General features: G+C 42.3%; 1 protein-coding gene across 1 annotated transcript in view; it reads right to left on the minus strand.

Moving 5' to 3' along the window:
• Positions 1-23,615, minus strand: part of DNAH7 (dynein axonemal heavy chain 7) — a 194,031-nt gene that overhangs the window by 143,370 nt on the left and 27,046 nt on the right. Inside the window, exons 10-18 of the mRNA XM_084806680.1 lie at positions 19,524-19,643; positions 16,082-16,265; positions 12,135-12,314; positions 11,035-11,310; positions 8,102-8,229; positions 7,216-7,294; positions 4,390-4,614; positions 2,414-2,560; positions 182-867 (exon numbers count right to left, since the gene is read on the minus strand). Coding sequence (XP_084662806.1) covers positions 182-867; positions 2,414-2,560; positions 4,390-4,614; positions 7,216-7,294; positions 8,102-8,229; positions 11,035-11,310; positions 12,135-12,314; positions 16,082-16,265; positions 19,524-19,643 — 2,025 coding nt within the window. The remainder of the gene's footprint in view (positions 1-181; positions 868-2,413; positions 2,561-4,389; positions 4,615-7,215; positions 7,295-8,101; positions 8,230-11,034; positions 11,311-12,134; positions 12,315-16,081; positions 16,266-19,523; positions 19,644-23,615) is intronic.

A 23,615-nucleotide genomic window follows, 5' to 3' on the forward strand; every position in this document is an offset into this window, starting at 1 on the left:
TCAAGTCTCCCTCCCCCTCAGACTATCCAACACTTTAAATTGCCCCGTCACATTTATCCTATATTGAATCAGTGGTTGTTTTTTCGCATAGGTTTGCCACTACCATATGCTGTTTGACCCATTTAGCTGTAAATTATCAACCTCACAAATTAAACAGGATTTCCCTTAGCGAAGATTTTACCTCATCTTTTTTTCATATGGCTTGATGAAAGGAGATCCTCTCATGGTCTGAGTTTTGACGATATGGTCATCGAGCAACATCTGAATGTCATCCACAGCTGATAAAATATAAGTCCCTGTCTCTCTATAAGAAAGGAGAACAAACTCCATGCTATCCCATTCCGAAATCATTTTCACCATGGCCTTCTCAAGTGAATGCTCTTTGCTGGCTGTTTCACTGATGCTTTCAAATTTTTCTAAGAATTGCTCAAGGTGCATGTCGATATATGAAGAGACAGTCGAATCTTCAGAGGGTTTCAAAGGGTACCCAACTATTTCTGACATGGCTTCCCAATGCCGGTCTTGCAAACCAGGGTTGCAGATCACTTGAATCAATGGAATGTGTTCCTTAAATTCTTCCACTTTGGTCTTGATCCTTGTTGTTAGAAATAATGCATTTGGTGAATCGTGAAAGGTTTTTTCTAGTTTATATAGTGCACGCCAGTAGTTACCTGTATCCATCTCAACTTGATCTGGATTCACTTTGGTAAATATTCCATCCATCCAGTTTCTGTATTTGGTGTTAAACTCTACTGTCATATCATAAAGTCGAAGATATGGATTCAGGGTATCTTGGATTTTTTTACGTTGTGGATACTGAGATGCTAGCCATCCATAGGCCTCCTCCTCTGCATTAAACTGATCAATCTAGAGAAGCCACAGAGAATTAAAAAAAATAATATAGGCCTCACATTAAATAATAACTTCACTACAAGTTTAAGCAGATGGAAGACACCCATATGGTTTAAACAGCTATATGACGCTCAACCTAGTTCTCTGACTAGCAGCATAGTCCCTAGGGGACTGCTTCACCCTATAAAACCCCTGTATTATAAAAACACACACACTACCACTGCAATAAAACACCCATTCACTCACCAGGGTGAATAACAATTACTTCTAGGTGAGTAGGCTGGCAGGTACAATACTCAAAACAGTGTAACCCGTAGGTATCTGTGACAGGCTCAGCTGTTTCTGATAAGGTTAGGTAAGAAAAAGAATCTAAGACCAAACCATGATATATCCCAAGTTCCTAACCATAACCAATTCACACAACCAAAATGCCACCTCAAGGACCTCATGGAAAGTAATTCAAAGCAAAAGTTCACCATATGATAAATGATTATTCCAAAAGTTTATTATATGATAAATAATTATTCCATCTCATGGTCAGAGTACAGGAAGGCAAATGAAAAATGAGCTCACTTCATTGCATGCCAAACAGAAAACCTGGGCATGTGACAGAACTGTAATGCTACAAGGCCAGTTGTAATACACATTAAACCACATTAAACCACAACACCCTGAGGTACGCATTGATCAGGGAAATCCTACAGGAGCAGGAGAGGGAGAATCCAAGGTGGAGAACTGCCGAATCCAAAATTCTGCCAGGCTCACACTGGCAGGGCAAAAAGTGGGGAGGTGGCTTTTTTCCCAGATGGTGGGTTCCTTTATTTTTTGAGAGGGGTTTCCTTCAGAGATCCAGCCTCACAAGCCTCCTCCATGAGGCTGCAGAAAAGTCCAGAGCTAGTCTTTCTCTGATGTTGGAACTCCTACATTGTATAACACAAAAAGGGGCCATTCTAGGGCGTTCCTTGGGCGTGCCAGGAGAGCTGTGGATCCATAGGATCCAAATATCTCCCATACCCCTGAATGGAAGAACTATGCCAGTCCTGGAGCTGGTGTAATTAATTTCCCTCCCACTGGAATCAATGTGATGGAAGTTGTTTAAAAACACGCGCGCGCGCGCACACGCACACACTCACACACGAAAAGGAAGAAAAGAAAAATGCTGCTCTTCTCTTCCTTCTGCAAGCCCGGCATGGCTTTAAATAAGGTACTTCCTCCACCTTCAGATCTTCCTACCTCTACCTGGAACGCACCAAGTTGGGGAAGACTAGATGGACCAATAGTCCGATTCAGTATAAGGCAGCTTCCTATGTTCATATTTCAATTCCAATTCTCTAAAATTAAAATGTAAACTGTAAGCCTATAGGAACATATGAGGCTGAGTCAGATCATTGCTCCATCTAGCTAAGCCCTGTCTACTCTTGACTAGCAGTAGCACTTGGAGAAGGGCTCTTTCGCAGGATTCACCATCCTAAGATCTTTAACTGGGGATCCCAAGAATTGAACCTGGGATCTTCTATATGCAAAGGATGCCATCTGCTGTGAAGAAAAAACTGAACCTTACCTTATCAGCAGCTGCATCTAGCTTTGTGTTCAGCGCCTGGGCTTTTTTCAGATACCTATTGACTTCCTGAATGTCCCCATAAGAGTAAAATTCTTCAACCTGCTTGGCATAACTCTCCAGTTCCTCAACAAACCTTTCACAGCGCATCTAATGAAATGTTAAATATATATATAGATACAGATACATGTACACACACAAACTGTACAGTATTAGAATATAATGCCGCAAGGTTGCAGCAGTATTTTGAGTAATATGCTACAATAATTAATAGACTGCCCAGTCCATACCACCTTGGTGACTTCAGCTATTGGCTTCTTACCAGCTCAGCACCCCAAATTTGCCAATGTTAGGAGTACATCAGATCCAGAGAAGCAATATAGCAGCATCAGCTGCCATTGGTGCATCCATGGGAATCACCTTTTGCTCATCAGGCACAGCCATGACAATGCCGCAAAAGGGAAGAGGGAGAATGACAGGGCAGCAGGAGTTCATCCAATCCCCTACACAAAACTCAAAGGCCTTTTCAGCAACATGTGATGGGACAGAGTTTAGTGCAACCTTAGACACCATTTTGTGGGGGTAGAAGGGGATGCATGCAGAAAACAAATCTAGACAGGTCTGCCCCATCAGATAAGGAGGATACGATTTTGCAATAGAGGCAGCAGCTCAAGGCACTGTGAGCACTGCCAAAGCAGCTTACATGACTGGACCAGGCTGCAGTTCTGTAAGAACACTAAAAATGCAGTTGTCCCCCTGGAGACATATATCACAAATCTTCATTATTTAAAATGCATTGTTTTGCTATTCTAATTATTTATATAAATCTATTGTTCTTTGCACTGAGCAAAGCACACTGCCAATCTTAACTCATTTATAGACTAGTTTCTCTGTCAGATGCTTAACATAAATAAACGCTGAAGACGGTGTGTACAGGCTGCTGCACCAGTACAAATGTCACAGACCATTTCATATGCCAATCATTTAGGAACATTACTTCAGTTTAATTATTAGAATATCAGTAATTAGCATGTTCTCATTCATCCTTTCTTACTATTGCCCTATCCTACTCTTTCCCTCTCCTCCATTCTTTTCCCATTGTCAGACTGTAAAATATAAGCTCTTTGGGCAGGGACTATCTTTTGTATTCATGCTGTTAAGCACCCTTTAAGGTGATAGTGCCATATAAATATTTTTTTAAAAAATCAGTCCAAGTGGGTAACTAAGGAATGACTGAACAGTGACCTTTTACCACTCAGCATATACTTCTGATGCCATAAGTGAAATTACTCATGTGTTTAAACAAGAAGCCGTTAATTAGTTAAGCCGTTAACTAGTTAATGTAACTCTTCTCCCATGGCACTGCTGTATGCAGAAAACCTTTAGGATTAGGACTAAATCCCAAAAGGTAGCACAGGAAGCTGTATATAGGAGGGTCCTAACAAATAAAGTCCATAATCCAGTAATAATCACAGATAAATGCTTCTGCATAGCATCCCCATTTGCGTCAAAAGATAAATCCAGCCAGCTCAACAGATGGGGAAGCATGTCCGGATGTACATTCCCACTTTCATCATCCATACACACGGACAGTTACTTAAACATGCAACTCATTCTTGCTAGATCAGGGAAAAAACATTTTTGTCAGGTATTTTGAGACTGTCAGTGTTGCATACCTACTTAATGAATAAACTCTGCACCAGGGGGTTGGTGGCCCATGGTCCTCTAGATGCTTTGGCCTACAACACCCATCACTTCTCACTATTGGCTATGCTGGCTTAAGCTGATAGAAAATGTAGGCCAAAACATAAGAGTAAAATTGTGGAGGGCCACACATTGTCCACTCCTGCGCACGTCACTTATCCTAAGCAAGTTAATAGATCGCCACTTACTTTAAAATGAGTGCTGTCACATGCAACAAAATCTGTATTATCTCAGTAAACCCAGCACTATTTAAAATAAAAAGAAAGAACACTAACTTTAAGTCCTTCTTGAAACTGTTCTGTTTTCTCTCTAATGATCTTTCTGTGTTCTTCGAAAATATCCCCCATTCGTCCGTACCACTGAAAGACACTATTGTTTAGACGAATGTCTACTGGTGAAAAGTTGGCACACTCTATCAGGAAGGCAAGGCAATTTTTGGCATCAATTAATTTCTGCTCCATCTCAAGCATGTCGACTGTTTCCACTTTTTGTATATAAGCCTAGTTGGGAAGAAACATTAAACAAGACATAGTTTCGGTAGCAATATATTTCAGTGCTCTTTTATGCCAAGAAAATATTTAATTGCCCATAGGCAATTAGTTGCTTTCTTTAATTATAAAAGAGGATGTGTGTTTGTCCATCTATCAGTGCCATAGTGCCAAGATTATAAAACCTAAACACTTGAAACTTGGCATGCATACTAAGGAGACGCAGGAGTGTGTACCTCAGGATTATTTCATTTTTAATACGCATTAATTCATTTTAATTACTTTAGGGTGCAATCCTATGCATGTTTAGACAGAAAAAAGGCCTACAACTCCCAACATTCCCACACCTGGCTGGGGAATGCTAGGAGTTGTAGGACTTTTTCTGTCTAAATATGCATAGGATTGCACCCTTAAATGTGTTGATATAGTTGAAGGCTGCAGTAAGAACTTCAGCCACTAGAGGCAGATTTCCCTAACCAGCACATAGCTTTGCAGTCAATACAGTTTGAGGCCAGGGGAGAGTAGTAGACCAAGGGACAGAGTTATACACTTGCCCCCTCCCCCTTGCTGTGGAGCAGCCCCCCCAGGGGAATAGAGTGAGACCCTTCCTTTAGGGGGCTACAGGGCTGCACCATGGCAGGGGCCATGCCTAGGGGTGCCAATGGGTGTGCCTTCAGTCAGACGGGGTGGGCACAACGTGTCCAACTCTGACAGCTGTGTTAAATTGCTTGAAGGCTTTGTTGTATCATACTATTCCAACCCAGACGAAGTTGGATCCTTTCACTGGTTTTTGTTTTTTATTAGAAACTTCAGCCACACTCCAGGACAGTGTTAGGTTTGCTTAAGCACACTGAAATGAACGATGGCTACAATCTTCAAAATCTGCTCTATAAAATCATATATATCCATGTAAACATATTTGGGCTGCCACAGCCTATCTATTAATGTATGTATGTATTCTATGAGGAGGCTGTATACCGGGCCACACAGCTGAAAGGACCCCAGAATCTACCAGGCTGTCTTTCTGAACTGGGAATGAGGGTGTCCTGGGGAAAAGGATGCTTGCCTTTCCCCCTCTTCCCACTGCTCACTATATTATCCAACTGATAGATGAGGGCAAAAAACAGTAACTTGGATCCTAAGAACTGCAAATGGAAAGAAGCTCTTGGAAAGGGAGTTTCCCCTCTGTGCTCCCCCTGCCCTCCAAGCCTTTCCTGAGAATCAGGGCATCCCCCCTGGGCAGCATGGGTGGGGCAAAGGGGGACTGTTAATATGCATCACCTATCAAAGGATGCTATATGAGCTATCAAAGAACTAACAATCAACAAACTGGGCAGCACTCACAGCGTGTGACAGTGTGTCACAGATAACATGGAATCAGTAGGTTATATCCAATGCCGGCTGTCCACCAGCGGAACAGAGACCATTGGTGGAACAGGTTGCCCCTCCCCGCTGGAGCCTCTCATGCACACCCCCAAATCTGCTCTGGGGGGTTACAGGACACTCCATAGCAGATGGGGGAGGGGCTTCAAGGGGGGAGGAGAGCAAGGGGAAGTCCCTTTGCACGAGTAGAAATCCTCTCGCACCACGTTGGATTCAACCCCTCCACCCCCCATCCAACAGAACATTTTTCTTCCACTGAGTACTATCAGTGCTAGTTCATTTTCAAAACTCTAAAAGTTCTCTATTGAACCTGAAATATCCTGTGTGTGCTATCTGTGCAAAACTATATTTTAACACAAGAACAAAAACATCTCAGCTCATTTCAGCTAAACCCTAGGAGGGCAACATGCAATTCATAGAATCATAGAATCATAGAATAGTAGGGTTGGAAGGGGCCAACCATCGAGTCCAACCCCCTGCTCAATGCAGGAATCCAAGTCAGAGCATCCCTGAGAGATGGCTGTCCAGCCTCGTCTTGAAGGCCTCCAGTGTGGGAGAGCCCACCACCTCCCCAGGTAATTGGTTCCATTGTCGTATTGCTCTTACAATCAGGAGTTTTTCCTGATGTTCAGCGTAACTTGAGCCCATTATTCCGTGTCCTGCACTCTGGGATGATCAAGAAGAGATCCTGGCCTTCCTCTCTGTGACAACCTTTCAAATACTTGAAGAGTGCTATCATATCTCCCCTCAGTCTTCTCTTCTCAAGGCTAAACATGCCCAGTTCTTTCAGTCTCTCTTCATAGGGCTTTGTTTCCAGTCCCCTGATCATCTTTGTTGCCCTCCTCTGAACCCTCTCCAGTTTGTCTGCATCCTTCTTAAAGTGTGGTGCCCAGAACTGGACACAGTACTCCAGATGAGGCCTAACCAGTGCTGAGTAGAGGGGAACTAGTACTTCCCGGGATTTGGAAGCGATGCTTCTATGAATGCAGCCCAAAATAGCATTTGCCTTTTTTGCAGCCACATCACATTGTTGGCTCATATTCAGCTTGTGATCGACAACAATTCCAAGATCCTTCTCGCTTGTAGTGTGGTTGAGCCACGTATCCCCCACTAGTGGGTCACTGGTTCTGAAAGTGCTTTTGTATGGTCTATGAGGTTCTTAGAATTCAGAAAAATGTTGCTTTCCATTCAAAATAGCATATCTATTTCCAGTCAAGAAGAAATGTATACCTTAAATTCCATTAGCTCGTGTGTATTTGCTGGAGTGGTAAGGGCTTTCTCTGCTATCTTCTCAAACTCATCGCACAGCCTAAAATTGTAAACACAAATAAATAAACAAACAAACATAAATATGCACACACAGAGACACATACATACATATTCTGTGTGTCTGTGTATGTATACATATATACACATATATCACACATATATATGCAACAAAATTCAAGGTACTATTTTATTTGCCAGCGAGAGTCATAGTGCCTTGAGCTCCCTATGGCCTGCTATGACTGGTAAGAAGGGAAGAGCAAGTCTATGCACTCCCCATGCCAAACTTTTCAATCAGGAAGTGATGGTGATTGCCTTGTGAAATGACATAAAGAGGGAGGGCAGAGCTTTGCCAAAGCAGGGGAAATTATCAGTGCATACAACAGGATTGGGATCAAGCACCCAATCCTAGGGGCAGCTCTGCCAAAACAGGGCCATATACCAACAGACGAGAAAGATGGAAGACTAAGGATCTTGGCTTCCCCTCCATCCTTAAACAACAGTTCCAGCAATTATAATTGAGCTGCTTGAGTCCACATAATGGCACAAATGTCCAGGAAATACTTACAAGTGAGAGTAGAGCACCTTTTAAGGGAACATGCCCTAATCCAGGAACATCCTTCCACTCATGCATCCAATGCAAATGTAGATGCTTATCTGGTTACACATTTCTATCCTCACTGTGGTCTCACCCAGGCCCCATGGAAGTGATTGGATATATCTTTTCAAATGAATGGGCAGGATCCACAGCCCAATCTGCAGCCATCAGTTGTTACAAACAATGAGTTTCCCATTACTAGAGCTGGATCAGGACCACAGTTCTTTGTACCTTTTAAAATATTATATTTACCTTACATTTAGTTCTTGATGATCTTTGAACATTTTGGCAATAATTTTGGAACAAATAGCATCGGCTCGCTTTGACAGTGATCGGATCAGTTCATCACAGTGTAATTCGAACATTCCTAGACGAATACACTGGGGCACAAACATTGATGAGAAGAAATTTTCTAACAGAAAGCAATAATTAAATATCCAGAAATAATACACAGGCCTACAGTGATACCTTCAGAAAAAATCCTGCAGGTTGTATTATTTGTTTTGTGTTATTACTGAAAAACTATCACAGTAACTATAAGCTCCTAAAGGAGCCTCTTACATGCCTATTGATCACTTTCACTAGTAGCTAAAATCTTTTATTCTAGCAAACGCTGTTCCATTCTCATATACATAGGGATAACTCAAAAACAATCCCGTTTACTTCAATGAAGTTGATATAGATTTCCAACACACAATGTTTGGAAAAAGAGCAAAGAAAGGAACATTTTAGACTGAATTAACTGTACATCTAACACTCTGAGTCTTCCTTAGCCAAATTTTCCTCAAGGTTATTCTTTTAATTAGATTCTCCAATGTTAATACTTTAGTACAGTTCCAGAAAATGTTTGAAAAATAAACTAGAATGATTTATTTCAACCGAAGAGCTCGTGCATGGATGCAAATGTAACTACACAAAACAAGAGCATAATAAAGGAGAGGTGGTCTGGAGGGTGGGGGGAGTCTTTGATGTCAAACCCGTGCCTCCATGCCATATAAAATCATACTAAAGGAAGTGAACTATGGAAGTCACTTTCACAAGATGTGGTGATGGTCACCAATGGCTTTAAAAAGGAATTGGACAAACCCATGGAGGATAAGGCTATCAATGTCTACTACTCATAATGGCTATACGCTACTTCCAGGATTAGAGGCAGTGTGCCTCTGCATACCATTCAATGGGGAACAACAGCAGGAGAGGGCTATTGTGGCTTCCCAGAGGCACCTGGTTTAATGCTGAGCTGAAACTTTCATCTGAGCTGATTTCTCCCATTTGTGAGAATCCCCACAAAATGTTGAGGGTGGGGAAGTGGTTGTAGGGAGGGGTAGGCCAGGCTTAACCTCCTTAACTTTATGAAGTGGCCAAGGGCTCCCCCCATCTTGTTTAATTATTATTTTTTTAAGCTGCAACTTCTTGTAGCGGTATAAGGTGAGGACACATTTTATAGGAGATGGGCCAGAATGCCCATGCAAACCTCACTACATGACGATGTCCCATGGCTTCCATGGACATTCACAAAACACTAAGGAAGTGTGGATCACGTTCGCTGTCAACCAGCGTGATCCATTCTTTCAAAGCGCCCTCTCTGCCAGAGTAGGGGGAGTGTACTGAAAGTGCAGATTGCACTAGCTCACAGCCAGAGCAATGCATGCTTTCAAAGTCTTTCCCCTATTGCTTTAAGTATATCCCTGGCCACTGGATCGTTATGTATCTATTGTGAATGTTAGGAAAATCAGGAAGGCTTAGAATGCTTGGTGTTTGTTAGTCACTTAGAATTACTTGAGCATCCATATCTATGTGTTTTATTTTGTATTTTGTACACTTTATGTAAAGTGTACATCTGTATGATTATAGTTTTAAAAAACAATAAAAGACGAAAGAATGCCCCTGGGAACTATGCTACATTGTGATGCACTGTGGTTCCCAAGCACATTCTTTCCCAGCCACAAGGAAATGTGGCCTGCGAGCAGTCGCGGCTTCCTCTTTTTAAAGTGAAAGCAGCAAAGTGGGGCGGGGGGACACCTTCGGCCCATCTCACATAGTTAAGCAAGGCAACAGCGACCAAATCCAACTCCTCCCCTGGAAATTCCTTCTGCTCCCCCCAAAAGCAATGAACCCCGCCCTCCATTTTCATGGGGGTGGGATGCAAATGGCCCCAGAAAAAAGGGAGTGGAAATTTTGTCCCCTCATTCAATCCTGGTTGGCCACCATGGGGAAGAGGATGCTGCGTTAGAGAAGCCGTTGGTCTGGTCCAACAGGGCTCCTCTTACGTTCTTAGGGTCTCCTGTTTGGTGTAAAGGCAATCCTAGCACACCAATCCTTTCTCTCCTTGTTCCTCATCCCAGAATTTTCAGCTGATCTTTGTGGTTGCGAAGTTAGCTTCTTCAAAAAGCAGTGACAAAATTCTCTTGAACAAGCAGTCCGTTTTGAGGCTAGAGCCCTGCCAGCCAACACATCTGACATTCCAGCACAAAGGTGCAGAACCCCTGGCCTAGGGTCCCAATCTGGCAGGCCTGGGGTCCAAATCCAGCCCTCTGGGGTTCCCAAAATAGCCACACACCCTTACCCTTACCACCAATCTTTTGTCAGTTTCCCAGCTTTTGTGCAGGTTTTTCCTATTCTAAAAGGTTGGAATGCCCCTCTTAAGACTTAGCTACTGGCAGTAAGTGCTTTCAGCTAAAATATGCTAGTATTTTTGGTATTTTTTGGCCCTACCCCTTTTGCCTTTGGCCTCTCTCCTTTTGCTTTCAGCACCACCCACCACTGGAATGCGGCCTCTAAGAGCTTCTCCAAAATGGTATCTGGCCCTCGAGCTGAACGAGGTTCAGCACCCCTGTTCCAGTAGAATATCACAGGGAAAGTTTGTTCCCCTTTAAAGAAGAACATACATTCCCTGAAACCAACATGGAAGAGGAGCAAGTGATCAATGACTCCACACAGGTTCTGGTGCAAAGAGCACTATCTGATCCCTGGATATATCCTGTCAAACAAGCAGGTGCTTGTTTCTTAATCATGCTTAATCATTCTTAATTATTACCAATAACTATAAAGGCCGAGGAGCACAATAGCTAATGCAAACTTAATAATGTGCTATAACACTTTTTGCTACTCCCATTTTTTCTAGACATATTGGAGAACATTAAATTAAATTGCATTTCTTATTTATTTATTTATATTTATATTACCTTTCTAGAGTTGTACTGAATTTCATCCCGGATGTTTTGATACTTCGCAATTTGTCCTGTTATTTCTTCAAAGGTGTGTTCCTCTGAAAGGAATTGATCGATGTCCCGATCTGCTTGTTTGGTGATCAAATCATGGTACTTATCATAGAGTTTGAGGTGCTCAATTGGTGCTATGCTCTCTTTGGCAATCTCGTCTTTGACCTTTTGCTTATGCGCCTCCAAAATTTCATTGAGGATGATAGGTTTCAAGTTCATGGATCTGGTCTTGCTCTCCGGCTTTCAAAACAATATATCATTTCTTTTACTTGTAATATTTTTCATTGAGGTTTTTAATCAACAGCAAATTAATTGTGCAATATTTAATTTTATCAAATTATGTGTGCAGTCCTATATTGAGCATCAACTAGCTGAGGGGCAATAGCAGCGGTGGTCTTTTCCGCTGAACTTCAGTTTAAATTATTATTGTGTCAAACCCCTGACCTACTTTTTTAAACCTGGGAGAGTTTAAAATGTTGCTTGGAGATGCTGCAGGAGGCAGCTGATGAGAGGGAAATTCTCCAGAAATATAGATGTCCACAAAGACACTGGCCACAATCTAGCACAGAAGTAGACATGCTGAGGCCCCAATGTTTTCAAGAGATAAAGGCTGCAATCCTATACATACTTACCTAAGAGTAAGTCCCATCAAACTCAATGGGGCTTACTTTTGAATAGACATCTGTAGGATTGCACTGTTTGGCTGCAATCCTATAAACACTTACTTGTGAATAAGTCCCACACTTACTTGTGAATAAGTCCTGGATCTTACTTCTGAGTAGACATGCATAGGATTACACTGTTGCATGCATTGGAATGTGGCTAATACAAACTGTAATCTGACTCACAGCCAGAGTATTTAAACATACTAGAGTACTTAAATGATATATTTTTTAACTTTTATAAGAGGTAAACAGATTGCAAATATGTATGTTTAATGAGAAATTATCCTCTCTGATGTCTATAGAGATTACTTCCAAAGAAGTTATAGTTCAGACCAAAGCTGGCAAAAAAAAAAAAAAATGGCAAGGAAACAAAATCTATATCAGAAGGGAATGACTTACCCACTTTGAATAAAGTTTGGTCTCTACTCTTGGAAACAGATTAACAGTTTTCATCATAACTGTATAAATATTCAGAAATATGGCTTCATAGTCAGAAAATGCAGGCTCAAATGTAACACAGACACTTTCAAGAATCAGCCTCATAATAAATCCTGGGTGTTCATAAGCTCGAGTAGATTTCTGCCCAAAGAGAATTAAATGTATTAGCTAGCATACAGAAAAGAAAGCTATGAGACACAACTCATAATGACACAAGAGTGGGGATGGGATGGGCCCTTCAGACACTTAACAGTTTCTTAAGAAATTCTGAGTTTGCATTGGCCTGCCCTGTCAGCCACATCGTCAGGAGTGCCCTAGCTGCCTCTTGCAGTCCCTTCCAATCGCCAACTCAGGACACAGATGATGAGGATTCTTTCCAAGGCTTTATTCCTTTATTACCTTATGACTCTTTCAGATACTAATCACTAGCGACTAAGCAAGGAACAGCACTGGGGAAAGATAGCAGAGTAGCCTAAGCTCCAGGTAAAGCAGTTGGTCCCCGTTTGAAGGGGAACCACGGGAAGACCCTGAACTTATGGGCTATGGAGAGATCCTCCCTCTTTCCCTTGGGTCCTCGGGATGCAACCGTTGTTTGCGCACCAAACGAGCGGAGCGCCTCCTTTCGGCACCCTCCATCTGTCGCCGTTCCCTGTGTCTGCACCAAGCATCCAGCAAGCCCCCCTGCAGCGCTCTCTCACTGCCAGGGTCACTATCTATCCCAGGAACGCTGGCAGGAGGAATCTCTGCCAGCTGCTGTGCTTGTGAGAGATGAGCAAGCTCCTCTCCCACGGATTGCTGTTCTTCCTCAGCATCAGAACTGCTCTGGGGCTCTATGGGCTCAGTTTCCACCCTGACACACACCTGCAGTCCTGCTCCATGCTCATCTTAACAGCTTCCTATTGGCTATATGGCATTGCTCATAACTATAGCCCCACCTCTTCCAGTTCTGACTCCACCTCCTCAACTATGCTTTCAGTCCTTGTCAACACACCAGCTTCGGGTTCCTGCCTATATCACACTTCCCAAGCCATGTTTTCTTTTTTCCCTTGGTATGGGGTAAAGTAGAAAGAAGTATTTCTGTTGATTTCTCCCTCCCTCCCTCCTTCCCTCCCTCTCTAAAGATATAGAGATAATGGCCCAAGACATTTTGCTGCCTGGAGCAGGGCAATGAATGATGTTTCCTCATCTCTCCTAGAGCCAACAGTTTAAAAAGTCTTGCCTCACCATTAAGACATCAGCTCCTGCCTTCATCCCCCTGAAGTCTGCTGCCTGAAGCAGCCTGCTTCACCTTGCTGCATGGTAGAGCCAACCCTGATATGTGAAGTGCCTAAAAAAACTGGGGGCTGCACAAAATGCAGAAAGGGGGGGGGACTCTACCCAATGCGCTTTCAACCCAATAAAGAACGAAGTACCATAAATAAGATAAAACTAAATACAAAAATGACAATGACAAAACAGTTATATATAAACCTTTCATTCTCCTTGTATCCACACATGTCTACGGTTAAATCAGCCAACCCTATAAAAACAAATGCCTGATAAAACACATTTATTAAAATGGCAGTATGTCATCAGAACATGAATCAGGATAGCACTCTGTAAACAATACAAAATTATTTATAAATAAATAACATCCAGGATCAAAAAAGCAACTTTAGGTGCCTGCCCTGTCATACTTTTCATTCTTTGAGTGGCCAACTCCTATGCCAAATTACAAATTGCTTTTGAAATTTTCCTCAGTTTCAAGACACACAAGTCCAAATACATAAAAATGGGGAGGGGGGACCTTGTGTATATGGAATGTGTTGTGCTTTTCTTTGGATTCTGGTTACTAAATAACAACAACATTTTAGAAGAGTTTCTGTTCTCTATTATCTTGCCCTCCTCACAAATTCCATGTAGGCATCCACTAATGGACAATTTCCTCCAAGGGATCCCAGTACCAAGGCATCTTGATTGGCATTTACTGTTTGGAACTGAACACAGACATTTGGAGGGGCGCAAGCAAAGCCAGGCTAATAGAGCTGCTTGTCCTGTAGAGATGCAGACACAGCCACTACCTGCATCATGATCCTGTCACCCAAAGAGCAGCTTTCAAACAGGAATTTGAAAAGAGGCTTTTGAAAGCTCCATGGTTAAGATGGTCAATTTAAGTCAGGGGATGGAAACCCCTTTCAGCCTAAGGGCTGAATTCAATTTCAGAGAAGCTCTCGGAGGCCACATTCCAGTGGTGGGAAGGGCCAAAGATGAATGGGGTGGGGCCGAAGGCAAAAGTAGAGGGGAAATACCAGTTTATTTTAGCTTAAGGCTCTTAGTGCCCAGTAACTAAGACTTAAGACAGGCATTTCACCCTTTCAGAATGGAGGAAAAACTGGACAAAAGTTGGGAAAGCACCAAACTACAGTGGTTGGGGGGAAAAGGGGTGGGTCCATCTGGGGAACCCTGAAGGGCCAGACTGGGATTCCAGGAGGGTTGCATTTGGCTCCTGGGTCTCAGGCTCCGCACCCCTGATTAAAATGATATTCCACTCCATAGCTCCAGGATCCCTCAGTACCCCCGGACCCCCCAAATAGGACCTGTGCAACAAATACCATTGTAACTCAAATCAGTTGACACTTTAAGAGTTAAAAGTATAGAAGGTTTTCACCACAGATATGCCAAAGGAGAGATGCCACTTTGGCCCATAGAGAATGATGGCCAATGACATCTTTCAGTTTTACCAGAAGTTCAGGTTATGTGAGTTCAGTGTTTCTGGGATGGGTTTATTTTATTTTTATTTATTTTTTTGTCTCTATGATTCTAACGTGTCATAGACACTGGGTCCACTTCCACTAACCATCATCTGAGCCCACATGAACTTGTCTCCTCTGCTTGGGATAGGTAGCTATAAGTCTTTCTTCCTTAACTGTTAGGCCAAGCTGCTATACAGCTGGCAACGTTCTCAGCTTTAACTAGAGGATAGGTGGAAGACTATGATAAATTGTACATTTACCCCTGTAAATGTAAGGTTTTGTAAAGGGCTATTTGCAGCTAATTTTGTATGTTGTAATCCTTGAATGCAAGAACCAATTTATCATATGTTTGAATATACATTGTTCTAGATTTTACACTTCATGTAATCATTCCATTATATTTTTCCTTAAAATGCATTTCTCTTCCTCTGATTTCCTGTGCATTGGGCCTTTGTCTCACAGACATGATTTCCTGTTTATCTCTTGTGATTTAAATAAATCTTCCAAATGTACTGCACCTGTAAACAGCCTCTGGTCATCTCTGATTATACCCTCTTGCCCTCTGGGGCAAATAAAGTAGCTCATTTTCATGTTCCTTTGTTTATCTAAGGCCAAAAATGTGAATGCTTGTCCTTTGCAAATAATACATCCGACTGCATGAATATGCTGTAGGCAGGCATATATGCTATATGAATGAAAGATAGAAAGACTAACGACAGAGTATTAAAGAGAAGATACAGGTTAAAAGAATATTCCACAATGACAACAAAACTCATATTTTGAACCCATGCCATAATCCTCTCTCACAATTTTTGCCCCCCAAAACCTGGACTGCAAATCCAAATAGAAATCCAGTATTAGAAACCTTCCTTAAAGCAGTTTAAAAAAGAAGTGATGAACACAAACCTGGACATGTCTTTTACAATCTTACAAGAGAAGAAAGAGGCCCTCAACCACCTTTGAATTAGAAAAGACAGTCATAAAACCAGCTGATAAAGGATAACCAGCTGTTGTTATGATGAAGACTGAGAATTATACATATACAGTTTCTATTTCACTAGAATGAAGTTTGCCTTTATGACTCCTTTTAAAAAATATATCATTTCATAAGGGGTACTTGTAAAAAATTCAGCAAGCACAGAGAAACTCATCGTCCTGCCAGCGAATCCTACTTACTGGAGGTGGCACAATTAAATTCGTGAAGTCCTGCATTGAAACTAAGGCTAGACTTTGCAGTTGCTGGGTCATTAAAGCAGCGGCACAGTTGAAGAAAGCCTCTAACTGGGCACTGCTGGCATTTGTGGGCACCTGCTTTCGTTTATTGCCTTGATAATAGATATTTTGCACTTCTGGAAACCACCTGAAAGGAAAAGAAAATGTTCTTACGTAATTCACTTTTTAACAGTATTCTTGGTACAGCTGACGAAATGATAAAGCAGAGTTTCTCAGAAGTTTTATGTAGAGTCCTGTTGCATAAGGTCAGCACTGCTGCTGCAGTAATCCTTTCCCATTATTCAAAAGAAGGACAGAACTGGATTATCTACCACCATACCTGTGGTTATGAGAAATTTGCTTCAGTTCATCTTTGACCAGAAATTACCCAGTTTGCCCCTCCCAGAACAGAACACAGAACTGAATGCATTCTGTGGTTGAAATCCATACATTTCCAAGCTTGCAGTGTGGTTTACAGAACCTCCAGCCTCCCCCACGCCCCCTAAAACTGCATTCAAATGCATCTGAAAAATGTGCATGAAAAAAAATGTATTCTTTTGAAAAATGTGCACAAACACACTTTAATCAATGGGAGGAAAATGAAGACATTTAAAAAATGTGCACAACTGATATATACAGTTGGGGAAATACACACGGATTTTCATACAAAAAGAACAAATCAATGCCTGCAATCTGATATGGATACAAGTCAGAACGAGCTTCTATTCAGAATTTGGAGAACCTTGATGAGTTTGAAGTTGATGATTCACCCATCCCTGCCTGTGGTCTTTTGTGCCCATGTCATGGAGTGGGGCAGGGTGCAGAATCAAGAAGTACACACAGACAGAAGTGGGTTTAACATGGCCACAACTTTATTGGTTACAACTCACAGAGCTTGGCATGGCATAGGGCAAGGATCCAGACACTGGGCAGTCTGGCTGCTGACCAATATCACTACACAACCCAAATACTGGGGAGAACGTTGGGAGGGCTGACAGGATGGGCTGTTCCTGCAACGTGGGAGTATGGCAGGCATTCCAGCCCCTGAGCTGGGCTAGGGTCTTGAAGGTACACCCTATGATCCCTTAAGGGGATCGTCCAGTGGGGTGCCTACTCCCACTTAGCCTGGCTATGGATATCTAGCCTAATGCCTCTGCCGCCTGCTATGAGAAGTTGCAATGGAAATATATAACCATGCAATTCATTTATTTATTTTTATTTCATTTCTATACCGTCCAATAGCCGAAGCTCTCTCAAAGCCGAATTCATCAACAACAAACCACAAATATTGCGATGAAGGAGACAAAAAACCCATATCAATGAACCCATTTATGAATGTGGGTACAAATCCTTCCCGGCCCCATCAACCGGCAGCTAACTATTGTCCATAGCCAACTAACAAGTACTAGAACTAGGGCAGAGATGTCAGAGGCAACAGTGCTGAAGTCCCAGGCCAGGCCCCTTGTTTATAGCCTAGGGACAAACCAGAGGGAAAAGGTTCTCCCTTAGGTCCGCCTCAGGCCCCACCCCCAAAACCACCCAGTACAGCTGACTGTCTCCTGAGGCAGGCCCTGGACTACATCACAGCCAGGCAGTGCACACCATCTCAGTAAACCGCTGACTACACAAGAGAGATCACCTCACTCCCTCTCATCCACCCCCATGAGACAGGGAAATGAGACATCCCTGGTAAGCAGGGACCCAGGGTTTCTGCCTACAAATACAACCTCCACTTATTAGTATGCATCTTAGAATTTTCACTACAAAAACCCTTTCAGCCATTTTTGCTGTCCTGCAGGAAGGCCGTGCAGAAACAGGCTCTCACCCGGTAATGTTCCCTCACCAGGTTTTCTATGCATTGGTTACCAGTGTGTTTCCGAGTCCTATTTAAAGTACTCGTTTTGACCTTTAAACAGTTACTTGAAGGACCACCCTTATCACCTTACCCACACTTCAAGATCAGCAAGAGAGGCCCTTCTCACTTGCCCACCCATGAGGGCAGTTAGGTGGGTGAATACGCAAGAGAGGGCCTTTTCTGTAGTGGCCCCACACCTCTGGAATGAGTTGCCATCAGGGGTCTACCAGGCCCCATCACTGCAGGCTTTTACGAAAGCCCTGAAGACTTACTTGTTTACTCTGGACTTCCCCTGATTATGTTTTATCAGACTGGGTTACAGCTGCAATTGTATTGTGGGTTCTATCTTATGCTGGTATTTGCTGTTTTGTGGTTCTGCTGCTTTTATTACCACATGGGGGGGTATTATGAATTCTACTATATGCCTTTTATTGTTGTATGCCATCTTAGCGGGACTCCTGCCCTGAAAGGAAGCCTATAAATATTTTAAATAAATAAATGCCATCCCAGGGGTTCAAATATCCTATCCTGCAAAAACATGCAACAAGATATGAAGTACCAAAACGATCTGAGTTCTTTGACTTCAGTGATGTCAGAGGTGCTATCCAATAGGTTCCTAGGACACTCACATAACCACATGCCATACAGCACGCGATATTATAATAAATGCACAGACTGGGAGAATAATCACATTTTCTCAGTAACAAAATACTGTGGCCTCCGCAGTGGGAAACTGCTATATCCCCCACAACTGAAGCACTACCTAGGGCGAAAGATGCTTGATCTTCCAAAACAAAAGAAAAGCTGTGGAACACGCATTGGGGTGGGAAAAGGAGAGCCTTGATGAACACAACAATCACTCGTTCACCCATCCCTGCTCATGACTTACCAAGCAGAACCCAGTCAACCAGCCACGTGTGAAAGCTCACCAAGGGCTCAGAAAGCCTCTTGTTTTTGCTGCCTGCCTTAGGAGCACAGGAACTGGCAGGGTTATCTTGCACCTGACAGCTGGAGTAGCAGTGGTCATTTTCTGTCAGGTATATCATTCCCCTGCTCCAAAGTGTTGGGGTACAATACAGTCTAAATTTCTTCCTACTGCCCAAATTCCAGGATGGTATTTTAAAATGGAAACAAAATCATTACAGGAATCCTGTAAGTGCTTACAGAACCACTTCCATAACAGGCATCAAAAGGCCTTTTACAAAGGAGACTACGTTTTCAGATGGGGGCTAAAATCCATCGAAAGAAAATCATGACATTTCATAAAGTCCAGTAAAAGTTTCAGTTGGATGATAGCTATCACTGTCAGATTATGGTATAAATATCATTGTCAGATTACAATATCAAGTGTTTGGTGGTATATTGATGTCGAATGAAGGAAACTTCATTTCAGCAGCCAAGTCCTGATTTTCATCTCAAAATTAGTATTTCAACTTTGACAGGAAACCTAATCCCTCAATAGCTGATTGAGAATACCTAACCACCAAATTAACTATGGCTGACCCTTAAATTCAAGGACTATTGATAATAAAATATAGACTTTGATCTTACTTTTTGAAAAGAGTATCTTTAGCTGATTCCATATGCCTCACAACTATGTTCTGGAAGAAAGAAAGCTCCATTGATTCTTGACGGGTGTGAAATGCTTCTTTATCAACTAAGCGCAAATCTCTGTAGGAGTCATAAAACCAATAGCTTGGTAAGCATATTTTCACAGTGCACTTGTCTTTATTACTTAAACAAAGAAAATGATGGATTGTTGTTGAATATATAGTAGACTTCTTTTGTTTGTTATAGATTTAAACATTTCATAGCTATAGCTTTAATTTTCAATTCAAATGAAGGATTGTCATAAATGCTCTAAATATTATCTAACCCAGTGCACTTAGCACTTAATCTGTCTGTGGGCAATTTTTTTTCCATTTACGTTTTAAAGTAATTCAAATAATTAAATATGTACAAAGACTATAAGCATATGAGCAGGTGTCTTAAGATCACAATCAATGTAAAGTCCAAATCTTAACATGCATATCATTGAATGAAACAATATCTGACTTGAATGATACATTTCAGATGAATAAATAAGAAATGTAAAGCCATCTAGATTTAAATCTTTATTTCTTTACAACATCAACCTTTTGCAGCCCAGGGGCTAAATTCCACTTGGGGAAGGGGGAGGGGAGTGCATTCCAGCAATGGGTGGGGCCAAGAACAGATGTAATACTTACCAAATTGGATACTTCCCCATCAAGCATACAAAATACAGCCCAATTCCATGCAAGTCTACTCAGGAGTAAGCCCCAACTCTCATGCCAACAAAAGCACAGCTCAATTCTATACAGGGTATTTAATTGCCTTTAAATCCCTTCTTATCTCTGATCACTGATTGGAGATAACAGCATAAGACGCTTGGGAGCCATATTCTCAGGGGTCATATCCTCACAAACTGAAGGTTCCCCATACCTGTTTTACAGCACTGTGGTTGCTTTTATTGGTCTTAAATGTTACTTATTCAAAAGATTGTTTTGATATTGTTTCATTTTATTGCTTTGAGGGCCTTTGTGGGCATAAGCCGGCATACACATTTAATAAAATAAACTTTGTGACAGCCCAGTGTGCATCCATTTTGCAGAAGCTTATTAAGGGCTTCTGGATCATGCTAGGTTTACAGAAAACAATGAATTGTCAAAAGAGAGGGTTTCCTTTCCTTCTTTAGTATAGATTATCTGACTGCGAGTTTCCGGGAAAAAATAAGGAAGTATCAACCAGGGTGAGTAAAGTATTTAATCGGGGGGGGGGGGGCACAACTGAATGCTCTATTAACCTATGAAGTCACATTTTTCTGTTGGGTAGAATGACCGAAGACCAAAAAGGATGTGATTGTGGCCATGGGTAAAGTACTTGCCTGGGTTAACGTTCTACATATGCCCTGTCATGTATGAACATACTTTCCTCATGAGTCAGATCATTCACTTGTAGGGTTAGCAGCCTAGCGGCACACCCACCCAGAACTACTGATTGCTGTTGTGCTCCCTTGTGCATGTGAAAAGGCCAATTCACACAGCAAATGTGTTCATATGTAGATGTGGGAGGTATGGAACATGTTACACAGGCATGTGCTTTATCGTCAGCTGCTATTGCATCTGTTTGAGCCCTGACTGATAACACACATGCACGCACCTGCACACACACACAGCTTAAAGTTCTGGGTAACAAGAAAAGAGGTATACACCACTTCAGAAGAAAAGGGCATAAAGGACATGAGGAACAGGGCATAGCAGGATTATCAGCCCTGAATCACATAATTCCTTTCAGTTAAGTCTACCTTCCATTCACTAGGGACATGAAACAAAACATTTCAGGAGCATGAGGTAATGATATTAATAATATTAGTGAGCTCATATCTAACTGATCTGTGGGTCCTCCCTATTCTCTTTAGTCTGATTCTAAATTGTGCAATAAGAAGTTTGTGATCTGAACTACAATCAGCTCCAGGTCTTGTTGGTAAAAACAATACCTGGAGCTGATTGTAGTTCAGATCACCAACTTCTCATTGCACAATTTAGAATCAGACTGAAGAGAATAGGGAAGACCCACAGATCAGTTAGATATGAGCTCACTAATATTCCTCATGAATATGCAGTGGAGGTGAAGAATAGATTTAAGGGACTAGATTTAGTAGATAGGGTCCCGGAAGAACTATGGACAGAAGTTCGCAACATTGTTCAGGAGGCAGCAACAAAAAACATCCCAAAGAAAAAGAAAACCAAGAAGGCAAGATGGCTGTCTGCTGAGACACCGGAAGCAGCCCAAGAAAGAAGGAAAGCAAAAGGCAACAGTGATCGGGGGAGATATGCCCAATTAAATGCAAAATTCCAGAGGTTAGCCAGAAGAGACAAGGAATTATTTTTAAACAAGCAATGCGCGGAAGCGGAAGAAGATAATAGAATAGGAAGGACAAGAGACCTCTTCCAGAAAATTAGAAACATCGTCGGTCAATTCCAGGCAAAAATGGGTATGATCAAAAACAAAGATGGCAAGGACCAAACAGAAGCAGAAGAGATCAAGAATAGGTGGCAAGAATATACGGAAGATCTGTATAGGAAGGATAATATCGCGGATAGATTTGATGGTGTGGCCAGTGAGCTAGAGCCAGACATCCTGAAGAGTGAGGTTGAATGGGCCTTAAGAAGAATTGCTAATAACAAGGCCGCAGGAGATGACAAATTCAGGTATCCCAGCTGAACTGTTTAAACTCTTGCAAGCTGATGCTGTCAAGGTGATGCATGCCATATGCCAGCAAATTTGGAAAACACAAGAATGGCCAACAGATTGGAAAAGAACAACATATATCCCCTTACCAAAAAAGGGAAGCACCAAAGAATGTTCAAACTACCAAACAGTGGCACTTATTTCACATGCCAGTCAGGTAATGCTCAAGATCTTGCAAGGTAGATTCTAGCAATTCATGGAACGTGAATTGCCAGATGTACAAGCTGGGTTTCGAAAAGGCAGAGGAACTAGAGACCAAATTGACAATATCCGCTGGATAATGGAGAAAGCCAGGGAGGTTCAGAAAAACATCTATTTCTGTTTTATTGAGTATTCTAAAGCCTTTGACGGTGTGGATCGTAACAAATTGTGGAAAGTTCTTGGTGGGCTGGGGATACCAAGTCATCTTGTCTGCCTCCTGAGGAATCTGTATAATGACCAAGTAGCAACGGTAAGAACAGACCACGGATCAACGGACTGGTTTAAGATTGGGAAAGGAGTACGGCAGGGTTGTATACTTTCACCCTACCTATTCAACCTGTACGCAGAACACATCATGCGACATGCTGGGCTTGATGAAGCCAAGGCTGGAGTTAAAATCGCTGGAAGAAACATTAACAATCTCAGATATGCAGATGATACCACTTTGATGGCTGAAAGCGAAGAGGAGCTGAGGAACCTCATGACGAAGGTGAAAGAAGAAAGTGCAAAAGCTGGGTTGCAGTTAAACCTCACAAAAACCAAGATTATGGCAACCAGCTTGATTGAGAACTGGCAAATAGTGGGAGAAAACGTGGAGGCAGTGACAGACTTTGTCTTTCTAAGCACAAAGATTACTGCAGATGCTGACTGCAGCCAGGAAATCAGAAGACGTTTACTTCTTGGGAGGACAGCAATGACAAATCTTGATAAAATAGTGAAGAGAAGACATCACACTGACAACGAAGGTCCGCATAGTGAAAGCAATGGTATTCCCCATAGTAACCTATGGCTGCAAGAGCTGGACCATAAGGAAGGCTGAGCAAAGGAAGATAGATGCTTTTGAACTGTGGTGCTGGAGGAAAATGCTGAGAGTGCCTTGGACTGCAAGAAGATCAAACCAGTCCATACTCCAGGAAATAAAGCCAGACTGCTCACTTGAGGGAAGGATATTAAAGGCAAAACTGAAGTACTTTGGCCACATCATGAGAAGACAGGATACCCTGGAGAAGATGTTAGGGAAAGTGGAAGGCAAAAGGAAGAGGGGCCGACCAAGGGCAAGGTGGATGGATGATATTCTGGAGGTGACGGACTCGACCCTGGGGGAGCTGGGGTTGGCGATGGCCGACAGGAAGCTCTGGCGTGGGCTGGTCCATGAAATCACGAAGAGTT

The sequence above is a fragment of the Heloderma suspectum genome, chromosome 1, assembly GCF_057233095.1.
Source record: "Heloderma suspectum isolate Gila_16-S chromosome 1, 16-S_ref, whole genome shotgun sequence".
Lineage (NCBI taxonomy): Eukaryota > Metazoa > Chordata > Lepidosauria > Squamata > Helodermatidae > Heloderma > Heloderma suspectum.